The sequence below is a fragment of the Budorcas taxicolor genome, chromosome 16 (genome assembly GCF_023091745.1).
Source record: "Budorcas taxicolor isolate Tak-1 chromosome 16, Takin1.1, whole genome shotgun sequence".
NCBI lineage: Eukaryota > Metazoa > Chordata > Mammalia > Artiodactyla > Bovidae > Budorcas > Budorcas taxicolor.
In genome coordinates, this window is record NC_068925.1 from 50,418,586 (window position 1) to 50,438,326 (window position 19,741).

General features: G+C 60.2%; 1 protein-coding gene across 1 annotated transcript in view; it reads left to right on the forward strand.

Moving 5' to 3' along the window:
- MEGF6 (multiple EGF like domains 6) overlaps positions 1–19,741 on the forward strand; it is a 101,226-nt gene that overhangs the window by 51,313 nt on the left and 30,172 nt on the right. The window contains exon 6 of the mRNA XM_052653780.1: positions 16,097–16,219. Within this exon, the coding sequence (XP_052509740.1) occupies positions 16,097–16,219 (123 nt within the window). The remainder of the gene's footprint in view (positions 1–16,096; positions 16,220–19,741) is intronic.

Here is a 19,741-nt window from a genome sequence, read left to right on the forward strand (position 1 = left end):
CTGTGAGAAGCCCATGGAGGGGTCAAGGCTTTCAGAAAGTAGAGATGGCCTGTGCTCCAGCCCCCCGGCCCAGGCTTTGGCGTCTGCATGGTCCCCACCATGGGACCGACCCTTCTCAAGAGGGAAAGGGCCTGCTCCAAGGCCTTGCATTCAGGACAGTGCGGGCTGCGCTCCTCACCCTGTCTGACTCAGCTGTTGCCACAGGCTCGTCCCGCCTGGGTCCGGGTGGGAACGCAGTTGAGTCTCGTCCGACCTGACAGGGATCCTCTCTCACACTCGCTCGAGCTGGCCGCTGCCAGGTCCCGTCTGTCCCCAGGGAGAGTCAGGAACGTGGGAAGTGACGTGTCCTGATTAGGAAGCCCCTGGGGCTACCGCCTGGGCTGGGAGGGCCGTGGGCTGAGCCGAGCCAGCTGTACTGCCCTGTGGCCGCGGGGGTTGGGGCAAGGGGAGCCGCTATCGACTCTCACACTGGCGCCCTGGCCGGAGTCCACCTGCGCTTCCCTTGGCCCTTCGTGGGGGCTTTCTCTGAATCTCCTGCTGGGGCAACCCTAGGTGGCAATGCCTCCTCACAGGGGGTTTCAGAGCCTTTAGTGCTAGGACTTTTCACTTCCTGGGGACCCAGCTGCCTGAGTCAGGAGAGTGGGGAGGGCGGCAAGGCTCTTGTGGGGACGTGAAGTGCCCAGCCTGCCCAACCCGCACTCCACGCCAGGTTCTGGCTGTAGCCCCACACACCACTGCTCAGCGCTCACATGGCCCCTTGAGCCCCAGTCTGCTCCGCGCTCACAGCGCCCCGTGGTCCTGGGTCTGCTCTGCACTCACAGCGCCCTGTGGTCCCGGGTCTGCTCAGCGCTCACAGTGCCCCGTGGTCCCCATTTTGTGCAGAGGAGCAAGAGGCCCAGAGGGGGCAAGAGTGCATTCAGGTCACACAGCTGGGTGAGGCGGATGAAGCCCAGAGTGACGTCATGGGCCCCCCTGGCCCCAGGTCCCACAGAAGCCAGTGCTCAGGCCCTGTCTAGGGGTGGCCTGCCAGCCTCTCGGGAGCTGGAGGAACTGGAGGGGCTGCCTGCTCATTCCACACAGCTCACACTAGCAGTGTCCAGTGCAGAGTGGGCATCCGCAAATACCTACTGAGTGACCTGCCCCTTCCAGACGAGACCGAGGGGCAACGCTGGCTGGGGGGCTCATTGCACTCATGTGGGCCAAGCAGCCCAGCATGAGTGAACTTGGGCCTTCAGCATGCAAAGTCCTAGCCTTATTCCTGCAAGGCCTGAGATCTGGGCCTTTTCAGGCCAGGCTCTCTGGCTGGCTGTGCTCTGGACACAAGTGAGGAGCCTGGCCCCGGCTGCAGTCCCTCCAGGCAGGATGGCAGCATTTCCAAAGAGGCGACTGTCCCAGGGCCTCCACTGTCAGAGGTGCTGAGAGGTTGAGAGCTGCCTTTTCCCAACTCTGGCTCACTCATCCCTCTCATGAGCAGATTCTGGCAGGTATGTTTCTGGTTAAGGCCAAGGCAGGAGACAACAGCCCTCAACATCAGCCGTCAGAGCCAGCCAGTGACAGGAGAGAGGCCCATCCCCTCAGGCCTGCCTGGATCCCCGAAGCCCAGGCGGAGGCCCCAGGTTGGGCAGTCTGCAGGCATCTTGTGTAGTCAACATCTGGGTGCCCACGGCTGCCTGCAGGACTGGACGTGGGAGCAGAAAGGCCGATTCTCTCCCTGGGCTGTGACCTAGAATAGGTGTGGCCCTCAGAGGCCATAGCCCTCAGACTTGGGGCTCAGTGGGAGGAGGCAGACACATCCTAACAGTGAACCCCAAAGTGCCCAGGACCCTGTGGCTGGGGCGGCTGCCATGAGGAGGACCAGCAGAGAAGATGGGCTGGAGGGGCCCCAGCAGAGGAGTTAGCTGGATCGGGGGCAGGGGGGGCCCTGGGCTAGGGAAATGGAGGCTCCAGCAGCCCCTGTCTTCCTGTATCCCAGGGGTCCCAGCTCTGCTCCCAGTGGTCCGGGGGCTGCAGCTGAGAGATGGGGGCAATTTGGGGAACTCGGAGCTCACAGGGGCCTGCAACCTCAGGAAGGCAGTTACTTCCCCATCTCTGTGACTCTTGAGAGTGGAAGCAGCCCCTCCTGACTGGGCTGGAGCGGGGCAGGCAGGAAAAATAGGGAGGAATGGTTCAGGCCCTCGTTGCCTGGCTCCGGGAAAGGCAGGCCCCTGCCCTGCCTCTGTCTGGTGGGTGAGAAAGTTCTTGTCCATCACCAGTGGTCCCAACAAGCCCTCTTCCCTCAGCATCTGGCCTCCTAATTGGATTCTCCTGCTGTCTGTGTCTCTTGGCTGCCTCTTGTCCCTGTCTCTCCCAGCGGTAATGAGGCTGGACCTTCCTGGCCACACCCTTTATCTTCTCCAGCTTCCCCACCCCCATTCTGCGAGGTTGTTGACCTGGGCTAGGCCTCCACCCCCATCTTCTCATCTCCTCTCTGCTCCACACCCCGCTGGGTAGCTGGACTCCTGACCCCACAGAACCCTCAGCCAACCCCCCAAATCCCATGGTCAAATCCCATCGCTCCCCGGGGTCTGGCCAGAGCAGCTCTGGGTGGGGCCTGGCGGGGAACCTGCCCCAGAATGCAGAGGGGAGGGTGTTCCTTCTGTTGGTGAGGAAACAGTGAAAAAAGATCCTGCGAGATGCTTGTAATGAGACCTGAGGGACTGGTGCAGCCCTGGTGTAAAGGTTTTGTGTGGGGCGTGGGCATGGGTGCTCAGAGCGGGGATGGGAGGTCCAGTCCTGTGGGTTAGAAAGTGCACTCTGCACTTGATGTGGACGGCGGCCGGCTTGGACCTCTGTCTGTGCAGCAGTGGCCCTGAGGACTCAGGGAGTGCCGTCGGGGCCTCAGAGGCAGGAGCAGCTGTGGCGGCTGCAGCCTGGGCACCGTGGGAGGTGGCGAGTGCTGGCTGACCTGGGTACTTGGCCGGACCTGGCTGCTGCCTCCACAACCCTAGTGTTCTGTGAACAGGTTTGGCCTTTGGATAGGACAGGGGCAGCGGAGGAGTGACCGTGGGGGCTGGAAGTGGGCCTTCCGTTTGCTGGTGTTTTCAGACCTCCTGGGTGCTCGCTGTAGGCCAGGCCCAGGCCCACAGCTTTGGCCGGACCCCTTGTCTGGCACTCACCCTCTTGGGCCTTTCCTGCCTCTGAACCAGCAGCCCTGCATCTGCCCCCAAAGCCCTCCAACAAACCATCTTTACGTCCTGCCCTGCACGTGTCTGAAGGCCACCTCCTCCAGGAAGCCTCGTCACTGCTTTCACAGACTCTCTTCTGCCGAGTGCAGTTTGAGCCCTGGGGCTGTCCCCTTCTGTAGTCATTGCTCCCGGGCAGCTCAATGTCCCCTATGAGAGTCAGGCCTCAGGGGCTGTGCCGTGGTGGGGCTGTCAGTGTTGCAGGGCTCAGGTGCCCCCAGGGTCAGACCTGGCCTTACCCTGACCTTTACATGGCTCAGGCCACTGCTTGGAGGCAGCAGAGAGCCACAGAGAGGGCCTCGTCACGCGTGCACACATGTGTACACATATGCGGGGGCCTCCAGCGAGGCTCGTGTCTGGCCCGCTGCGGGTGCCTCAGTGGGGTAACCAGGCCTTGGTTCCCTGGCACAGGACAGGGCCTGCCCTCCCCCTTAGCCAGCTTGTCTCTGGAGGATGATGTGTGTGGCAGTGACTGCTCTGTCCTGGGCTCTCCCGGGGCGTGCGTGCGTGCGTGTGTGTGGAGGGGGCCTGGCCCCAGCCCAGGGCAGATGCAGCCAGGAGCAGCAGCTGGGCTCTCGGAAACAACCGTGGTTTCCATTTTCCTTCCTTTGGCTCAGTGAGGGCCCAGGGTGGGTAATGAGTTTACCATGAGGCTGACGCCCGGACGACTCCTGGAGGCCAGGCCCAGCCTCCGCTCCCAAAATAACACTGCAGTGGCGGCCCTGGGACAGGGGGTGGGAGGGACATTCTGGGGGTGGTCCTCCTGGGCCTGTGTGGGGCCACAATGGACCCCAGCTAAAAACTGACTTCCTGGGCTGTGCTGGGCTCTGGCCATCTAGGTTGGAAGCAACCAGGCAGGACATTTGTCCCCTTGGGGGACTGGGAGGTGGGGAGGGGGACTTTTGGGCTGAGAGGCCTTGAGTCCCCAAAGGCAGATTGAAGAGAAACCTGAAAGGGAGGCCTCCTTCCAGTACCTTCCTGGCCCTCTACCCTGCAGCTGGGGGCCTGTTGGGGGGGGGCCATCTGATCGCTGGCCAGTCCCTCTCATGGCCCCAGTGCCCCTCACAGCCCCCTGATGGCTCCCACACTGCTTTCTTGGCCATCAGGGTCCTCCAAGCCAGCCTCTGCCCAGCGCCCCCAGCCTTGCAGCCTGTCACGTGAGACTTGACTTCAGCAGGAGGTACTGGTGGAGGCAGGGCCCCAGCCTGCAGTTCCCTTACGCCCCACCAGCTCATGTGGCTTCATTCTGGGTCTGCCTGTCCACTTGTGAGAGGGCACGGTCTGGTGCCAAGCCCATGCAGTGCCCGGCACAGAGGGCAATGTAGGTGGTCAGTGGGTGGCCAGTGACAACTACCCCATCCAACATCCACTGTGCCCGTGGACTGTCACCCTCGAAAGAAGGGCACCTTGGCGTCAGGGTGGTGACCTCTGGGGCCTCTCTGAGAGTCCCTCCTCTCTGTCACACACACAACCCCACCTGCCTCCAGAGGATTTAGTTCCTCCTGAGAAGTTTAGTTTCTCCCCATCCCCCAGCCAGACAGGAAGGGTCAGAGATTCCCCCCTGGCCTGGGTGGGGCTTGGTCTCTTCGTGTCCCACTGGAGGGCCTTCTTGTCCTGTGTCTTGGGGCCTCCTTGTCCCGTGTCCCTAGGAACTTGGGTGGGAGATGCAAGGCCACCCCCCCAACCCCTGCAGGCATCGAGTGCCCCAAGGCCCAGCCAGGCTCCCCCAGCACCTGCTCTACAGCCAGAGGCCAAGATGACCTCCCTTTCAGCATGTTGGCAGAATGCCACAGGGCGACCTGGGACCTCGAGAGTTCCCCTGGAGGGCTTCCTGGAGGAAGTGTCATAGCACCAAGGGACAGATAGCACAAGTGTGGGGAGGAAATGAGCCTTGTTCTGCTTCTGGCTGACCCCAGGGACATGGCAGTCCTGGCCCTGAAGCCCCAGTTCAGGGTGCTAGGGTGGGACGGGCCCAGCACTAAGGGGGAGCTGTAGCTTTGCAGGGGCAGCATGGGGCCCTCTTCCCAGCCTAGGTCCTGGCAGAGGAGCTTGGTGGCTGCCTAGCTTGGAGAGGAAAGCTGGAGCCGGCCTGGCGGGTTGGCGGGGGGGGGGGGGGGGGGTGGTCTGCTCCTTCTGCTGACACATAGACATTCCACCGGGCAGAGACACCAGCCCAGTCTCCGCATCGGGAAAGCATTTCCCAAACAGCTTCCAGACCACAGCCGCGCGCCTGGGTGTGCTTGGTGGCACCGGGGAGGCCAGTGGGCCGTGTCTGGGCTGCGGTGGCTGGCCACCATCATGCTGTGCCCAGCCTAGTGGAGATGGAGGCCCAGAGCCATCGAACCCCCACCCCGGGTCCTTTAGGGAGGTGCCGCCTGAGCTCATCACGTCACGAGTTGTCTCGGGCTCAGCTGGGCTGCGGGGGAGACAGCTCTGCCTCCTAGAACTGGGTTCTGCTTAGAGCGGGCACTCAGGTCCTCACTGAGGGAAAGGAGCGAGGGAGTGAGGGCTGAAGGGAAGGAGGGACAGGCCAGCTTTAGGGGAAGCAGAGTTGGCAGTGGTGGCTCTGGGGGGAGCGGGCTGGGGAACTTTGCAGAGAAGGCCTCTTGGGATTGGTACTCAACAGATGCGTAGGAGCTCGCTGTCTGCGGGTCGGAGGAAGAATGGGCATCTTGGCTGCTGTGGAAGCTGGGGTGCTGGGAGGGCCAGGCCACCCACAAGGGATGGAAGAGGCAAGGTCTGGAGCCAGCGTCTCCTGGAAGTGCTGTGCCCAGGGTCCACGTGGAGAGCCCTTTGGTGGCCTGGGCTGAGGGAGCCCAGCACTGAGTTCTGGCCGAGAGTCTGGGGCCCTGTGGTGGCAGGGCAGTGAGAGAGCAGAAGCACCACAGGTGCACTGCCTCCTGCTGGGCCGTTGCCCGCCCCCCCCCCAACCACTCAGAACCCACTGGGCAACCCCGACAGAGCCACTGGGTACCTGCAGAGGCCATGTCTCCAGGAGCCTGGAGGAGGGCGCCCAAGGAAGGCAGGATTTAGGTCAGACCTGATCCCTGTCGGTGGTCCCCTTTGTCCTGTGTGACCCTGGGCAGGTCATTTATCCCCTGGATAAAGACTACGAGAACGTCCGGGACCCTGTGTGCAAAGGGTAGGGCCTAGGTGGGCACCTGGCTGGAGGTTTCCCTTCTGGGCAGAATGAGGGTTTAATTATAGGTGCGTCTGGGAGGCACAGACCTGCTTCAAAAGGGGACCATGAGACAGTGAGGAAAGAGCTCCACTGGAAGTCACCAGAGTCGGTGGCATGCTGTGGAGCAACTAAGCCTGAGTGCCACAGCTACTGAAGCCCGTGTGCCTAGAGCGTGTGCTCTGCAACAAGAGAAGACACTGCAGGAAGAAGCCCTCGCTCCGCAACGAAGATCCAGCCCAACCACAAATGTTTTATAATTAAAAAAGGAGTTCGGTTACCAGGTCTGCGTGCCAGAGCCCCCTGCCAGGCTGAGCAGCACGATGCTTGGCAGTGTCTGGAGCAGAGTGTCTGAGGCCCCGCACCTGTGTCCATCACCCCCTGCTCCCTGCAGCCTGACTGGTGGCTGCACAGGGACCCTCAGGTTTTTGTTAGTGTTGTTGGGAGCGAATGAGATACATGTTGCAGTGATAAACAGCTGGCGCATTGTGGGAGGCACTGTTCAAATGGCCACGGGGCAGTGTGTCCACCTGGGAGATGTGTGCTCCCTACATTGACAGGCTGGGATCCACAGGCTGCGGTGCTACCCCGGGGGTGGTGGGGAGAAGCTTACCCCCAAGGCTGGGGCAGACAGGTAGGCAGGTCTGTTTCTGCACTGCCTGGCACCTGGCGGGCAGGTGGTGGGGGGAGACAGTGGGATGAGTTGGCTTCTGGGCTGCAGACAGGACCAGACAAGGCGAGACAGTGCCTTTCTCCACAAGCTTGAGGTTGCCCCTTTGAACCCTGCCCACAGGTGGGCTGTGAAGAATGACAGCCAGCAGTTTCTGGATAGGGCTGGGGTCAGGCAGGACGCCACAGGTGAGCCATTGGGGATCAGCAAAGCCTACACGAGATGGGGGGCTGGGGGCCCAGCCTTCGTCAGGCCTGAATGCACAGGTCTCTCGAGTGCACAGCCAGTGTGACGCCACCACCCCTGAGCAGAGCTGCCTGACACATCCGGGACCACAGGCTGTGCCCAGCAGTCTGGGGTTGGAGGAGTGTCCATGATTCGGCAGCCTCACCCCTGGGGCTCACTGTCCCTGCAGGCTCGGACCCTCCCCATCCGCAGGTACTGGCCCTGGACCAGTGGAGAGATGAGGGACACCGGGCTGGGGGCCTGGGGGAGTCTTCACCCCCAAGACATCCACTACCGTGGTGTGGCCTCGAAGTGCGCCGGTTCCCCACTCTCCGCAACCTCCATCGAGCTGCCTCTGCGGAGCCCCGGGGCCTTGCCAGGGTGGCCTCCATCCACCTCTGTATTGCGTGTTTTCCTTAGCTTGTTGGCTCAGGGATCCTGCCTGTGCGAGCGCCCGTGTGTATCGATGTGCCCATGCAGGTCCGTGCAGGACTCTGGGTGTCTTGTGTACGTCTTGCACACGTGCGTCTGCTTGTGCACGTGTCTGCGTGGAGGTGGTTGCTCTTCTGAATGGGTCTGGGTGTGTGCCGGTTGCGTGAGCGCGCGCGTAGGAATGTGCGGAGCGGGTGGGCGGGCGGCGCGGAGAGGGGCCCGTGCTCTTTCTGAGAATCGGGGGCGGGGCCGGGCGGGGCGGAGCGGGGCCTGGCTGCGGCGAGGATTTGGCCCTTACCTGCGGGGGGCGGAGGGAAAGCGGAGAACAGAAAGGCGAGGGGCGGGGCGCGCCCGACCAGAGCCGCTCCAGCGGCGCCGAGCGGAGCGGAGCGGAGAGACCGGAGTGCGCGCTGCCCGGAGCCGGGAAGGAGCGGATGGGCCATGGAGGCGCCGTGGAGGCGCGGCGGGCTGGCGGCTCTCTGGTACCTCGGGCTGCTGGCGAGCCTGGCGCGCGTCGCGGGCACACACTACCGCTACCTGTGGAGGGGCTGCTACCCGTGCCATCTGGTACCCGTGAACGCCGGCGACCCGAGGCCAGGTGGGAGCGGCGGACTCTGCGCGGGGCGGGCTGGATGCGCTCTGTCCCGCGTGAGCTGCCTTTGTTTCCTCCTTCACAGTTTGCACCCCGAGAGGCTGATGCCGTGGTTGGAGGGAGCGGGGTTGGGGCAGACGGGGAGGCAGCCGCTGCCTCTGGGACAGGCCCCGTGTGCCCTGAGTCGTCGGACATTCCCGACCCGTCTCTGGCCTGGCTGCGTGGGCTGCTGACAGCATTTCAGCCTCTCGACCAGAGGGAGGAGAAAAGTACAGCAACTGTGTTTGCCGGTGGGCACCAGGGCCGTACTTCCCCTGCAGTACCAGCAGCTCTGAGGGTTAAGCAGCAGGCGTAGGGCAGGCCCAAGAGAGAGGCCTTGGGGTCTTGGAGTAGAGTTTCCCTTTCCAGGGTCCCCAGAGCCTTGGCCCCTTGGGGGCTGTGTGTGGATGTGGCAGGTGCTGTCCTGTTACCCCGCCCCCCAAGGCTGGGGAGATGTAGTCAGCCCAGTGAGTGGCAGGGTCAGCTGGGAGGACCCCAGCAGCCCTTGGGAAGCAGCTGCACCCCTGTCCCGGGTCCGTCCTGCCTCTCCCATGCTGGTACCCACGCTGGGCCAGCCTCCTGCAGGAAGCTCCTGAGTGTCCATGGGGTTCCATGGAGTTTGGAGTCTGGTAACCTCAGGAATGTGACGAGGGGTGTGGTGTGCCGTGAGTCATCGCCTGCGATGCTGGGACACCTGGCGTGGGGCAAGGCTGCGTCTCCCTGCACCAAGGACCCTGAAGCCCCTGGTGCAATTGCTGCCCGCAGTACTGCCCCTGGGCTGCAGCCGTCTGTGCGGCAGGAGCAGGCAGGTCCAGAGCGGGGCTGTTAAAGCAGGGCCAGGATTGGGCTCCCCTCCATGGCCTCCCAGGCCCCTGAGTGTGGCTCTGTGCAGGGCATCTGATCTCTGTGGAGACACGTATCCTGCTCAGCTGTCCTCCGGGCCAGTCCGTGCTGCTCTCCACCGGAGGACACACAGATCTCTGAGCAGCAGGGCTGGTCTGTGACAGGGTCCGCTGTCTCCCCTGGCTTTCTCACTCGCCCTCTGGGGCCAGACCCCATCCTCACAGGGTAGGCAGCCCTCTCCCTGGGTGACTCAGTCCAGGCTGGCACTGTCACTCCACCACTGGTGGCACTAAATGCTGAGGGCCTGTAGCATCCAGGGCCTGGGGCTGAGCAGGAGCGGGCAGGGCTGGGCTTAGGGAGTCAGGTGTCCCGGCTCTGTTCTGAGAACTGATGGGCATGTGAAGGGGCCAAGAGAGGGCCTGTGGGTGATGGGATGGGCTGTCCGGGCTGAGGACCCTGCGTCATGTTTGGGGGGAGCAGGACAACAAAGTTGGTACGTGCTGAGTGGACCTTTCTGGCGGGATCCCAGGGGCTCAGGTTTTCCTGTAAGTGTGGCTGAGGTTTCAGAATGGGCTCATCTGGGGTGGTTTCTGCAGGGGCTGTGTGCTCCTGGGTTCCCATCAGTGTGGCGATGGACCCTCAGAGGCACCATCGCCCAGCAAGTCCCATAGGCTCCCAGGGGAATGGCCCTGAGTGCCAGCATGTGACCCATCCCCAGGCTGCGCTTCCCTACTCACATGTCTCAGCTGAGGGGAGCAGTGAGACCCCAGAGACTGTCCTGCTGGACCCCAACCTGCCTGCTCCTAGCGACCAGATGGTGCAGCCTGGGGCTGTCCTGAGGCTTTGGAGCCCTTGGTGCGGGTGGGAGCGGCTCTGTCTGGAAGGAGCAGGCTTCATCCCCTGATGCTCCGAGGGGAGGATGGCAGAGGAGGACGCCTACAAGCTCCCTTTCAGCTGGGGGCTCTACACTGCCGTGGGGACTGGGCCCCTTCCATGCTGTCTGGGTGGGCTTTCCGTGTGCCCTCTGGTGTGGAGAGCAGCACAGACTGGCCCAGAGGATGACTGAGCAAGGCCCATGTCTCTTAGGGGAATAGATGACTTGCGGTAGTTTCAGGGTCCAGGGGGCCAGTGCTCAGCTGGGGTCGCCAGGTGGAGGCAGTGTGTGGCATGGAGGTGAGGGCAGCCTGCAGCGTGGGACCCAGGGGAGTGCCCCCAGCCGCCTTCCCTCCCCCACCCCCGCCAAGACCACAGCGGCCCTCTCCTCTGGTGTCAGGATGCCGGGCTGGCCAGAGTGGTCTTTTGGGAACCTGGATTTCCAGGTCGGGTTGTCTGAGCCTCTGTGACACTGGAGAGGCTGCTAGATGGTTATTCCCTCTGTATTCAGTTATTGTGGCTTCTGGGACATGGTATCCCAAGCTGATGGCTGAAAACCACCCAGGTCTCTGGTACCTTAGAGTTCCGAGGTTGGAAGTCTGAGAAGGGCTAACATGAAGGTACTGGCAGGGCTGGTCCCTCCTGGAGGCTCTGAGGAAGCATTTGCTTTCCCACGTGTCCAGGTTCTAAAGGCACCCGGACTCCTTGGCTGTGGCCCCTCCTCCACCTTCAAAGCCAGCAGCACAGCGTCTTTTTTTGTTGTTGTTTTAGATATTAAATTTTTTATGGACGTATAGTTGACTTACAATGTTCAGGTGTACAGCAAAGTAATGTGTGTGCTCAGTCGTGTCTGACTCTTTGCCACCCCCTGGCTCTTCTGTCCTGGGATTTCGCAGGCTGGCTAGAATGCTGGAGTGGCTTGCCATTCCTTTCACCAGGGGTTCAGTTACATGGACACACACGCACACACACACACGTGGCTTCCCGGGTGGCTCAGTGGTAAAGAATCTGCCTGCTAATGCAGTAGACACGGGAGATGTGGGTTCATTCCCCGGGTGGAGAAGATCCTCCGGAGTAGGACATGGCACCCCACTCCAGTGTTCTTTGCCTGAAAAATCCCATGGACGGAGGAGCCTGTCGGGCTGCAGTCCATGAGGTCACAAAGAGTTGGCCACATTTAACTACTGAACACATATACACATATATACTATTTTTAAGATTCTTTTCTACTATAGGTTGTTACAAGATATTGAGTATAGTTCCCCATGCTAGACAGTGGGTCCTTGTTATCTGTGTTCTCTGCAGGAATGTGTATGTTAATTCCAAACTCCTAATTTATCTCTCCCACCCTTTCCCATTTGGTCACCATGAGTTTATTTTTGCCTCTGTGAGTCTGTTTCTGTTTTGTAAATAAGCTCAGATGTATTTTTTTTTTCAGATTCCACGTATAAGTGATATCAGATGGTATTTGTCTTTCTCTATCTGACTTATTTCACTTAGTATGACCATTTCTAGGTCCATCCACGTTGCTGCGAATGGCATTGTTTCCTTTTATTTTATTTTTCTTATAGCTGAGTAGGATTCCATTCTAAGGGATTCCTGCCCGCAGTAGTAGATATAATGGTCATCTGAGTTAAATTCACACATTCCAGTCCATTTTAGTTCCCTGATTCCTAGAATGTCGACGTTAACTCTTGCCATCTCCTGTTTGACCACTTCCAATTTGCCTTGATTCATGGTCCTGACATTCCAGGTTCCTATGCAATATTGCTCTTTACAGCATTGTACCTTGCTCCTATCACCAGTCACATCCACCACTGGGTATTGTTTTTGCTTTGGCTCCATCCCTTCATTCTTTCTGGAGTTATTTCTCCACTGATCTCCAGTAGCATACCTACTGACCTGGCGAGTTCCTCTTTCAGTATCCTATCATTTTGCCTTTTCATACTGTTCATGGGGCTCTTAAAGCAAGAATACTGAAGTGGTTTGCCATTCCCTTCTCCAGTGGATCACATTGTGTCAGACCTCTCCACCACGCCTGGCCGTCTTGGGTGGCCTCACAGGGCATGGCTTAATTTCATTGAGTTAGACAAGGCTGTGGTCCTAGTGTGATTAGATTGACTAGTTTTCTGTGATTATGGTTTCAGTGTGTCTGCCCACTGATGCCCTCTTGCAACACCTATCGTCTTACTTGGGTTTCTCTTACCTTGGATGTAGGCTATCTCTTCACGGCTGCTCCAGCAAAGCGCAGCCGTTGCTCCTTACCTTGGACGAGGGGTATCTCCTCACCACTGGCCCTCCCGACCTTGAACGTGAAATAGCTCCTCTAGCCCCTCTGGCGCCCTCGCAGCCACCGCTCCTTGGACGTGGGGTCACTCCTCCCGGCCACTGTGCCTGGCCTCGGGCGGGGGTAGCTCCTCTCGGCTGTGGAAAACTCTGAAAGAGATGGGAATACCAGAGCACCTGACCTGCCTCTTGACAAACCTATATGCAGGTCAGGAAACAACAGTTAGAACTGGACATGGAACAACAGACTGGTTCCAAATAGGAAAAGGAGTACATCAAGGCTGGATATTGTCACCCTGCTTATTTAACTTCTATGCAGAGTATATCATGAGAAATGCTGGGCTGGAAGAAGCACAAGCTGGAATCAAGATTGCCGGGAGAAATATCAATAACCTCAGATATGCAGATGACACCACCCTAATGGCAGAAAGTGAAGAGGAACTAAAAAGCCTCTAGATGAAAGTGAAAGAGGAGAGTGAAAGAGTTGGCCTAAAGCTCAACATTCAGAAAACGAAGATCATGGCATCTGGTCCCATCACTTCATGGGAAATAGATGGGGAAACAGTGTCAGACTTTATTTTTGGGGGCTCCAAAATCACTGCAGATGGTGACTGCAGCCATGAAATTAAAAGACGCTTACTCCTTGGAAGAAAAGTTATGACCAACCTAGATATTATATTCAAAAGCAGAGACATTACTTTGCCAACAAAGGTCCGTCTGTTCAAGGCCATGGTTTTTCCAATGGTCATGTATGGATGTGAGAGTTGGACTGTGAAGAAAGCTGAGCGCCGAAGAATTGATACTTGTGACGCTGTGGTGTTGGAGAAGACTCTTGAGAGTCCCTTGGACTGGAAGGAGATCCAACCAGTCCATTCTGAAGATTTCTTTGGAGGGAATGATGCTGAAGCTGAAACTCCAGTACTTTGGCCATCTCGTGTGAAGAGTTGACTCACTGGAAAAGACTCTGATGCTGGGAGGGATTGGGGGCAGGAGGAGAAGGGGACAACAGAAGATGAGATGGCTGGATGGCATCACTGACTCGATGGACGTGAGTCTGAGTGGACTCCGGGAGTTGGTGATGGACAGGGAGGCCCGGCGTGCTGCGATTCATGGGGTCACAAAGAGTTGGACACGACTGAGCAACTGAACTGAACTGAACTGAGGATTACATTGTATGGAGCCCTCCTCCCTTGCTTACTTGTGTGATGACCTTGGACTCACCTGAAAGCTCCAGGGTAATCTCTCATCTCACCTGCAAAGTCCCTTTTGTTGTGTAAGGCTCCAGGATTACGATGATCTCATCCTCTTTTGGGGGTTGGGGGGCCCGTTATTCAGCTGACCACACCCTCCTTAAGAACTGAGCCTGGGCTCCTCAGGTCACAGAATGACTGCAGTCGCAGTCACAAGATCGTCAGTGGGTCTGGGCTCCAGGTCATGGGCGGTGGCTCAGAGCAGCTCTAACCTCCCACCAGGTGGGCCCCCTGGGAGTGGGGCCAGCTAGGTTTCGGTCACTCAGTCCTGCCTTGCTTTCTGAGTAAGCCGTTTCACTAGAGGGGCCTCGATCTCAGAGCTGGAGGGACCCCAGTAGGAGGTCATCTGCCTGCCTACCCATAAGCCGGGAGGTGGAGGGGGAGGCCTTGAGCTGTGCCGCTGGGTCCAGGTAATCTGGACAGGCTGACAGCAAACCATGGGCACTGGGAAGCCTGGCTGGGCCTCATGGCCCCCTGCCTGTGCTGCTGCTGATGGTCACTGTAGCGGGCAGGGCAGCTTTGGAGGTGAGAAGGGCTCCCAGGTGCCAAGGGGCTGGTCTGGCAGGATTTAGGCAGGAGCCTGGGGACACCTCTCAGGTCTAAACGTCCCGTCCTTGCCACAGGAGGGCGCTGAGAGTGTGGTCACATGGGTGGGGGTGGAGGGGGGCCAGCCGTCAGCGCTGCCCCTGAAGGAGCCCTGCTGATGACGGGCTTACCTGCCCCACCTCCCCCACCTGCTGTCCCAGACTGCCCGTCAGTTTGGTGTCTCTGTGGCCCCGGGGCTGCTGGCTCCCTGCACATCCCCTCAAGGACGGGGCCCCTTGTATGGGCTCTCCCCCTCAGCCAGGTACCTGAGGGCTCGAGAGTGCAGTGCCGCTGTGGTTCAGCCACTCCCCAAGGCTAGTGTCTGAGGTGACCAGCTGAGAGGTGGTTTGGGAAGCCAGTGTCCCCGTTGGTTGGTCTGCTGCACACCTGCTGCTGGGCCAAGTCTGGAAATGACAGCCTCTCTGTCCTGTCCTGCCCGGTGAGGCCACTGAGACGCACTGAGGCCCAGTCAGTCCGCCCACCCTCTCAGCGCACGTGGGGCGCTCAGACTCTGCTGAGCCCTTACTGTATGCGCAGTGCTGTTCGCCATGCAGTCGCTTTACGTTTCAGGGACCTTGAAGGGGTCACAGAGAGAGGAATCTGAGCTCAGACGGGATGAGGTCTCCTTTCTGAGCCCCTTGGGTGGCGGCTGCCCAGCGGATGTGGGTCAGCCCACAGTCCCCCCACCACCACTCAGCTGACTCCCTCACTGGAAGGCCCTGGATCCTGATACCTCCCACTGTGCCCTGGGTCCTCTGGCCCTGAGACTCCTTGGGGCTCCACTGGGGGCTGAAAACACTTTACCTTCAATCTTCCACCTGCTAATCATTCTGGTCTCATTCCAAGGAGGACTCCCCTGGTCACCGTATTTCCAAGGAGTTCTCTTGGTCTCATCTCCTCTCTGAACAGCTTTGGGGCTTGAGGGGCACCCTGGGGTTCTTCCCAGGGTGGTTATGGCTTGTGCATGGAGCAGAGGCCAGGCCTCCTAGGGTCGTCTCGGGTCGTTCCTGGAGGGACAGGCGCATGGATGGAGTCAGGGTTTCTGTCCATGGGAGGCACGACCTGGTGGGCAGGCTCTGGGGATTCCCCAGGAGGAGCCCTGGCCCTGTGCCTTTGACACCCTGCAGAGGTGTGCTCGGGTGGCTGGGGCTTTAGGAGGGGGGCCTCAAAGGTGGGTGTTGTTAGGTAAAAAGACGATCAGGACACCAAAAAAAAAAAAGAAAAAAACCCGTCTAACATGCTTTTTAATGGCGAAGTGCCACCAGGTGGGGTTCCTGGACCCGAACGAGGCAGGTCAAGGAAGTCCACGCCCGGACCATGTTAGAAGCGGCTTATATAAGTTTGTTGTGAGGGATGGTCAGGACGCGGGTTTGGATAGGTCACCAGGCCGAGGCGTCGCCGGTTGATAGGTCCTTTTGCATGACTGGGATGGGGCGGCTTTAGCTGGCGAAGTGTGCTGTCACTGGTCCCCGAGATCTGGGAGGCTCCTTCCGTCAGGGACGCCCCCCGCCAGCGGGGGAGAGAAGGGGCGGCCCATCGTGGCCCCCGGGGTCCGACCTTACAGGTGTTTTCATGGGAACGATGAGTGAGAGCTGGAGGATGCAGTCACAACGTGTAGTGTGGACCTGGGGGACCCTGAGCAGAGTTAGAGGTGGCTCTTCCTCCCAGGTGGGCCCCAGGTGTTGCAGACTGGCCTGCCTTCTCTCCGCTCTGCTCCAGCAAGCATGGGTGAGGGACTCGGGACTGTGGCGGACAGCGTGGCCTGAGAAGGAGGAGTCCCGACAGCTGGGCAGGGGCAATGTCCTGAGAAAAGGGGGCCGGGCCTGCTCCCTGGGGCCAGCGCAGAGCGAGGCCGCCGTGTGGTTCTGTTAACCCCGGCCCCGTGTCCTCCCGCTCCCGCAGACGTGGACGAGTGCCAGGTGCACAACGGCGGCTGCCAGCACCGGTGTGTGAACACCCCAGGCTCCTACTTCTGCGAGTGCAAGCCCGGCTTCCGTCTCCACGCGGACGGCAGGACCTGCCTGGGTAAGCAGTCTCCTGGGCCAGCGTTCCTAACCTCAGCCATCACCCCACCCTTCTGGGTGTGCCCAGGTTTAGGGGGTCCCTGCCCTCCTGCACTGAGGGGCCCCAGGGGGCCTGTGTGCTCAGTGCAGCTGCCGTTACAGTGGCTCCATCCTGCCGAGCATGGCGTGCCAAGGGGCCCTCATCACACATCGTGGGCCCTTGCCAGAACCACTCCCGTGAGGTCCCCGGCACTCAGGTGGTGAAAGAACATGTCCTGGGCCCGGGGCTCTACGCTGAGGCTGGCCCCTGGGTCCCTGGGCACTGTGACCTGGGCTGAGTACCCTCAGTGGTCACAGCCGAGTCTGGCCGGGGTGCCAAGGCCACTTCCCAGGGTACTCCCGCAGTGGGGAGGAGCCCTGGGCCGCTGTCCCCTCCAGGGCCCTCTGCTGCAAAGGCTGTGGGTGTCCATCTGCAGGGATGCAGCTCCGGCTGTGCTGCCCCAAGTGGGGAGACTTGGTGCCTGCTGGTTGGTGGTGGGGGTGCCCTGCATGGGGCAGGGGCAGTGTAGGGCTGCTCTTGGTCTGCAGAGCTGGGTTTCCCGGGCTCAGGCTCCCCCATCCATCTTGGAGAGCCTGGGAGTGGGGGTGTGACAGGCAGGGATGTGGTATTAGGGTATTAGGGTATTAGGGATGAGGTAGGGTATTAGCCCTTACTTCCTCTGTGGGGTCTTTGTCTGTGGAGGATGGGCTCGATGGGGGCGCCTGGGGCCACTGATGGTTGGTTCCAAGGAGAGAAGGGGAGCGTGGGTGCTCACTGGGCAGAGCGTAGAGTGTAGAGTCCAGGAGTCTGGCAGTGACCAGTGGCCATCCACTGCCCTCACGCCCCCACCCCCAAATCCCGGCTGCTCTGGACACAGGTGTCGCAGGCACGGCTGCCCCTCCCTGCTGGCCACTTTGTCTGGCAGGCTGCGTGGGGGTTGTTCTCTGGGGGCTGGGCCGGTGGTCACCTTCCCTGGCCAGGGCTCTCTCCCTGGCTGTGGCAGGGAGCCCCTTCTTTCCACCCTGGAGACCCAGAGCGGGCCCGGGTGGGCTCTGAGCAGCCTCCTTCCTGCACGCCTCACTGCTATGTGGCAGGGCGGCCCGCCAGCCCTGGGGGGCCCTCCCGGGCAGACAAGCTCACATGTCCGGGCCGCCACTCAGGGAGCGAGGCTGCTGCCCTGTAAAGTTTCAGAGCTGGAAAGTGGAAACAGATGCAGGAATGTTGTGATGTGCTTCAGGACAAATGCAACGGGGTGCAGCCCGGCTGCTGGTCCCCGGGTCCCCTGTATTTTCCCTTTCTCTGGGGCAGGTTCCCCTCGGAGAAGGGCATCCCTGGGGGCTGGTCCAGGGTGGGCTGGGCTGGGACATCCTCCTGTCTCCCTGGATCCCCCTAGTCCACCCGATAGTGGTCTTCACTGAGCTGCCAGAATGGGTAAACAGCACGCAAAGGGGAGGGTGCCTGTCAGGGCTTTGGGAGGATTGTGGCAATCTCTAACAGTGGCCTTGAGCTGCTGGCTTCGGGCAGCCCAGGAGGAATACCCCACTCTTGGAGGGGGATAGCCTCCTTCGGGCAGCCCAGGAGGAAACCCTTGCTCCTGGTCCCCTAGCCCAGCCCAGCCCATCACCATGCTGGAGCCCTTCCCTGGGAGATGCCTGGGCTCGGGGCTCCCGAAGTCTCCATCTGTGGTGTTTGCTTACATCATCGACTCAAAGGACATGAGTTTGAACAAACTCCCAGAGATGGTGAAGGATGGGGAAGCCTGATGTGCTGCAGTCCCTGGGGCTGCGAAGAGTTGGACAAGATTGAGCGACTGAAAACCAGTAACAACACTGGTCTTCTAAAGATCTGATGCCGGGACCCCCAGTGTGGTCTGCATAGCCTGGTATGAGGCTGCTGGGACACTACCACCCCCTCTGCCTACCACCGTCAACTCTGTACCCCCAGACTGTATGGTCCCCAGGACCTCAGGGGGTCTGCAGCTCTCCTGGGTGCTTGTGCTCACCTCCTGGCCACCCACCTCCTGGCTGCTCCTGCCAAAGGGGGCAGGTGAAATACCCACATTCCGCGACTTCCAGTCGCAGCGGGAAATACACGCTGTGTCCCCTGCAAACACTCACTCACACTCACGCACACCTGTGGGCAGATTCTGAGTGTCTGAAATTCCTGGGAGCTGACACCTGCAGGCCAACCCCCAGGTCTCTTGGGAGTGATGTGGGTTTGTCAGCCCAGGTCTGTTGGGGGCTGCCTTCCCTGTGGGCGGCCTGGGCTTTGCTGAAAAGTTTCCAGAGCAGATAGGGGTCCCTGCAGAGCAGGAAGCAGTTGCTCTAGGGGCACCCTGCCCTTCTCCCTGAAGGGCCCCTTTGGGTTGTGGAGGGACCCTCCCCGGTAGCAGAGCACCTGACCTACGGCCCTAGGATGGGTAGGGCGGCCGAGCACCAGATGAGGGGGTCCAGGTGGGGCCCGGTGAAGGGCACTGCCTGGCCCCTGCCAGGCTGCTGAAAGTCCCTGCTGCTTTGCTGAGAGGTGTGGGCCCTCCCCGCTTCTCCAGGACTCCCAGGGAACAGGGTATGGGGAGGAGCTGGTGACCTTGTCCGAGGTTCACAGTGGGGGCACCCTCTGGGCCCAGCCCACCCTAGGGTCTCAGCAGACATTGATGGGAAGATCAGTGTAGGACTGGGCCCCTCCCCAGTTGTCCCCTCCCCCACGCAGGCCAGCTGTAGGCGGGCTGCACAGCTGGAGCACAGCTGCCCTGGACCCCCTCCCTGGGGCCTGCTGGGATCCTCTGGGCGACGGGAGAGGTGCTCTGAGCTCTCCTGGGACTGGCGGGGCCGGCAGGGGACAGGTCTGGGCACCTCCCCCTTCAGCAGCTTGGAATGAGGGTTATGGAAATGCTAGAGGGTGAGAGTAAAGAAGGTGCCCACAGGGATGTGACAGGCCTTCCTCCATACAGGGTGGGAAGGCCCTCCGTGCTGGGAGCTCTCAGGTTGGTGTGCATCATGGCACCCAGGGATCTGGGAAGTCTACAAAGGTGGTTTTGCTTAAGGGGGGCCTTGAAACAGACAAGGGGAGACTTGAAACACTCTTTCAAGTTGCTTTAGAGGCAGGGAGAAGACAGAAAGCACACAGTCTTCCTGTACCCCTACTTTGTAAAAGGCCGCTTGCAAATAACATGCAAAAAGTTTCCATTTTTAAAGTGAAGATTTGCAGGAAGGATCTTACCATCAGCCTCAAAGCCCCTGAGTGCCTCACGTGTGACCTTGGCTGCTCTTGTCCAGCCTGGTCCCAAGAGAAAGAAGCAGAAACAGCCTGGTGTCCTGGGTACTCCAGCTCCAGGGAGCCCCTTGGGTTTGTCCTCACCCCCGCCCCAGAAGGCTCTGGGGTGGGAAGAGGTGGGCAGAGAGAGGCTGAGGGCTGGTCCAGCCTGCTTCTCACCCTCAGGATGAGGAGCTGGCCCCTGTCCTTCCCCAAACTGTGGGAAATGGAGCTGCAGAGGGCTGTGCTGGG